Raw genomic sequence first — 4,052 nt, forward strand, 5'->3', positions numbered from 1 at the left:
GCACCGCGTCTCCTCCCCACGCAAAGCAATTCCAGCGCTGGCAGCACGTCGCAGCTACCCAAACTATGTCAACGCCGAGGCAAGAGCTGCCTGCTAACACGCAATGCAGCTCACTGCTATTTATATCACATGCCGTATATCAAAAATACGCTACGTCCGCGGACAGCTTTACCACGACGTCGTGACTGGGACGGAGGAAGGCGAAGGGAGGAGAGGAGCTGCCCGCAGCAGGCACGCTCCCGCCCGGCCTGCGCCGCTGCTGTTGCTGGGAATTTTGCCCGTTGAGCTTAATGGTGCGAGAACGGGCCCCCCGGCATACGACGCGCTGTTGTTTCCTCGGCGTCCGCGCAGCCTGGGGTCAGCAAGGCGAGCGGCTGATGCTCTGCTTTGACGTGTCTGGAAATGCACGGGCTGCTTGTGACAGGGGAAGAGGCTGAATGAAAAAACGCCACTCGCTGCAGCCATCCGGCTTCGTGCGATGCGACAGCAGGGGTGACCGCCGTTTCTGGAATCTGTACGTAGCAAGTACCTGTCTGCAATACTAAACACCGGCCTGAGCCCGTCTGGCATTGACGTCTTTGTGTTAACACTGCAGTCACTTCACCCTTCCTCATCTCCACCAAACCCCAGGGCAAACCTCCAGCTGCATCCGACGTGCCCCGAATCCAGCCCAGAAGCGGGTCAGGCACTCGCCGCCTCTCGGGATCTTTCGCTAAACGCACGGTACATACAGATCTACAGCACGATCTACAGCATGAACAGTGGGGAAACCTGGCATGGACGATGGCAGAAACATGGTTGACATAAAGATGCCAATAAATGAAAAAACAGTTGCTGCAACACCTTCATTTTTCCGCAGCTGCGGTCGATGGTGGGGTCTGAAGCCCCAGCCCCAGGGGACACGCTGTTTGTAGTCTGCCCCACGTCCCAGGATCCGTTTCACACAGACACACAACTGAATGGGCATGCAGAATTAACTACACCTCAGCCCCGGGAGCCCTTCGAGCTCTCCACACGCCCCAGGCCAAATGGAGCTTTAAATCACTCCCTGTACCCTTCATTTTGGGGGCATCGCTGCCATCACAGAAAACTGTTGTGTTTATTCTGTTCCAGGGCCATTTCGTTGACCAGCTGCTCTATGGATGACTGTATGGCCGCCTTCACAAGGGAAGATGCGGTTTCTATGAGGAGCAGTTCGTACTGCTCCCCAGTTCTGTGCCCCTGGTCACCTGGACCCTTCTCCTCCACCTGGGGACCGCCGCCAGTCTCGGGGCTCTCTTTTTTACCAAAATCAAAGCTCCCGCTTGATTTTTTATTCCCTTTTTGCTTATTTCGTTGCAAAACCGGGGACGGCTCATATGCCTGGTCAGAGTCGGTGTTGTCAGAATCCTCGGCTTCAGTGACGGTGATGACGATGCCAACACCGGCGCCCGCGTTTGCTTCTAGTGTCACCTGATGGCTGGAGCAGCCCTGCACACTCACTGCATCATCTTTAAATGCCGACTGACTGAAATCCACCACTACGGTCTCTTTGGCTTTGCACTCCTCAGGAGGATTTATATTCTCTTCTGATTCATCCCCTTCAGGCAGCTCTTTGCAGATATTAGGGATTTCCTGCAGCTCGGTGGTTTCAGGGGCGCTGTCGGGTTGATCTGTGGAAACAGGCGCTTCGGGAACAACTTCCCGGCCTTCCGCATGGACTGTGGTTTGGGGTAGGCACCCCTCCTGCAGTTTTTCCTGGGCTGTTTCATTAACTGCCTCTGCATCGGTTATCTCCGACTGAGCGGTGCACTCTGTATGTTCCTCTGCATCAGGTGTGGGCTCTGTCAAGGGCTCGCTCTTCCCAACAGAGTTGGCACTTTCCTTCAACGTATCCTGGTCCTCCTCCGCAGAGACCGGGCTGAGGGATTCAGGCTTGTCCGTCGCAACCAAATCCTCCAGCTCTTCACTGGCTTTATTCACAATGCCCTTCACTTCATTTGCTTGAACACTGACCTCCAAATCCTCCACTGCTTCAGAGCGGCTGGGTTTTTTCTTGCCTCTGGAGAACTGTATGCAGGGTATCTTCACTCCGGAGCTCGCCCGTTGCTTTGGGTAGCCTTGTGCGCAGCCCTCCTCAGCATCCATCTCCAGCTGCACTTGGGAATCGGAGGGCACCTTCTTCCGCGAGGAGGATTTCTGCCTTCTCCGAGGTCTTGCAAGGTTTTTGATGGCTGCCCAGGCTCCTTTGGAGGATCGTGATTGATTAGAAACTTTCACCTCTCCTTGGTCGGTGCCGATACATTGGCTTTTCTCCTCCGAGTCTCCTTTGCACGTATCCTTCATGGTCAGCCCCTTCCTACAGGACTTCTTCCGCTTCTTGAAACAGAGCATGGAAGGTTTTTCTGCCTGTTCCTCCAACGGGGAGCACGTTGCCCCTGTACTGTGAGTCTCTCCCTCTCTTGGATTCTCCATCTGAATTTCCATAGTTGCCTTTGCCATATTTGCCCCTCTCCTTCGTCTGTGTTCTATTATTGATTTTCTTGATTAACAATTCAGACACAAGAACTGCAGAGATGATCAAAGTGCATTTTTTCCTCAAATTGTTTTCAAAATAATGCTAGATGCTTTTTAACGAGCGGATGTGGCAGTGAATAGAAGTTCTGCTGTATCTATTGCATCTGCTTTATAACTCCCACTTTGTCTTATTACTCACTGTACCACTTCTCCAAGGAATCCCAGGTAGCCATGAAGTTGAACAGGCTTCTCCTTGGCTTTGCTGGCCAGAGTCACTCTCACCTCCAGGACAACCCACTTCAAGTTGTGCTTGGTCTAACAGTACGACTGTTTAATTGCCAGTCTGACATTGCTTTTTTTTCCCCCAAAGGATGACAAATCAAGCCAAGAGTTAACAATTTTTATTCACCCCATGGACCTGGAAAGAACTTGCACTTCCTGAGCCATCTGCAATTCCACATTGCACAGGGAGCTTGATTGAAGCACCAGTGAAACCAGCGGCAGCCAGTGGCTGTTTTCTGCTCCCCCCAGTTACAAGGTCAGATGCTGCTTTGTCTCAGCTTTGCTTTCTGCTTCAGTTCCTGTCGCAGGTTACGTGAGGTTTGCTGCTAAGCATGGTCAGTGCTTCCATCTTTTATCTGTAACACAAACAAATAAATGATAAGACCTGTACAGCAATTTTTTTTAAAAAGTATTAAACAGTTTGGCTTTTTTTTTTTTTGCTTTTTTTTAAATATTTCATTTTGGGAGGCAAACCAGAGTTGAAAAAACAGTTCTACCTTCTGGATGCACCATAGCAGTTTTTTCCACTAATTGACATCAATATCCAAAGGCAAAAAAAGGCCACCAAGATGTCAACCCAGTGATACTCCACCACAGAAAATATTGTTTTGCCATTTTGTGTGGTAAAAGTGGATTTTTTTTAATTGCCCATATTATGGCTACTATATATTACACATGCACACACATATATTTTCTTCTCCTACAGTTAGCTAAATCTTTTCCCCACTGCTCCATATGCGCTCATAGTCCCAGCTAGGGAAATTACACCCCGAGACAGCAGATATTTTTATCTTTAATGCACCATATGACAGTATGCAAAAACACAGAATACAAAAAAGAGGCTTGTGGAATACAAAAGCGAAATCACGTGGCAAGATGAGAGCTTATTTATACTACGTGCATGCCTTCCATGGCAACCTCAATTAACACCACATGTATGCATCGAATATATGTTGTCAGATCTATGTCACTCTTAAAAAAAAAAAAGTGCTGCCTTAAAGCATCATCAGAACATTTTTGGATATAAAGATGCAAAAGCGTATTACCACCAACAGACCAACTTCTCTGGACTGGCTCAGTGACTCGGAGCAATCCTTTACAGAGTGTTTTGTGCTCTGCTTTTAAGTACTATAAGACGATTAAAACAGGGACTCCAGCGGGGCGCGCTCCCCCGCGGGCCAGATTGGTTCGGTTTTTTAAAATTTAATTTATGTCATTTCATTTTAATTTTTTAAGGGGAAAATGAGCTAAGCTGACAGCGACACGTGTGAGAG

The 4,052-nt window shown here is 49.1% G+C and overlaps 1 protein-coding gene across 1 annotated transcript; it reads right to left on the bottom strand.

The window, feature by feature from the left end:
* Positions 1 to 1,080: 1,080 nt before the first annotated feature.
* On the bottom strand, positions 1,081 to 2,466 carry AKAP5 (A kinase (PRKA) anchor protein 5). Its single transcript, XM_010290205.1, has one exon. The coding sequence runs from the start codon at positions 2,464 to 2,466 to the stop codon at positions 1,081 to 1,083; it is 1,386 nt and encodes a 461-aa protein (XP_010288507.1).
* Positions 2,467 to 4,052: the final 1,586 nt, after the last annotated feature.

The sequence above is a fragment of the Phaethon lepturus genome, unplaced genomic scaffold, assembly GCF_000687285.1.
Source record: "Phaethon lepturus isolate BGI_N335 unplaced genomic scaffold, ASM68728v1 Scaffold46286, whole genome shotgun sequence".
In the NCBI taxonomy this organism is placed as follows: Eukaryota; Metazoa; Chordata; class Aves; order Phaethontiformes; family Phaethontidae; genus Phaethon; species Phaethon lepturus.

Bases quoted from the DNA above. Each gene is read 5' to 3' on its own strand.
- AKAP5 (XM_010290205.1), bottom strand. From the start codon at position 2,466: ATGGAAATTCAGATGGAGAATCCAAGAGAGGGAGAGACTCACAGTACA.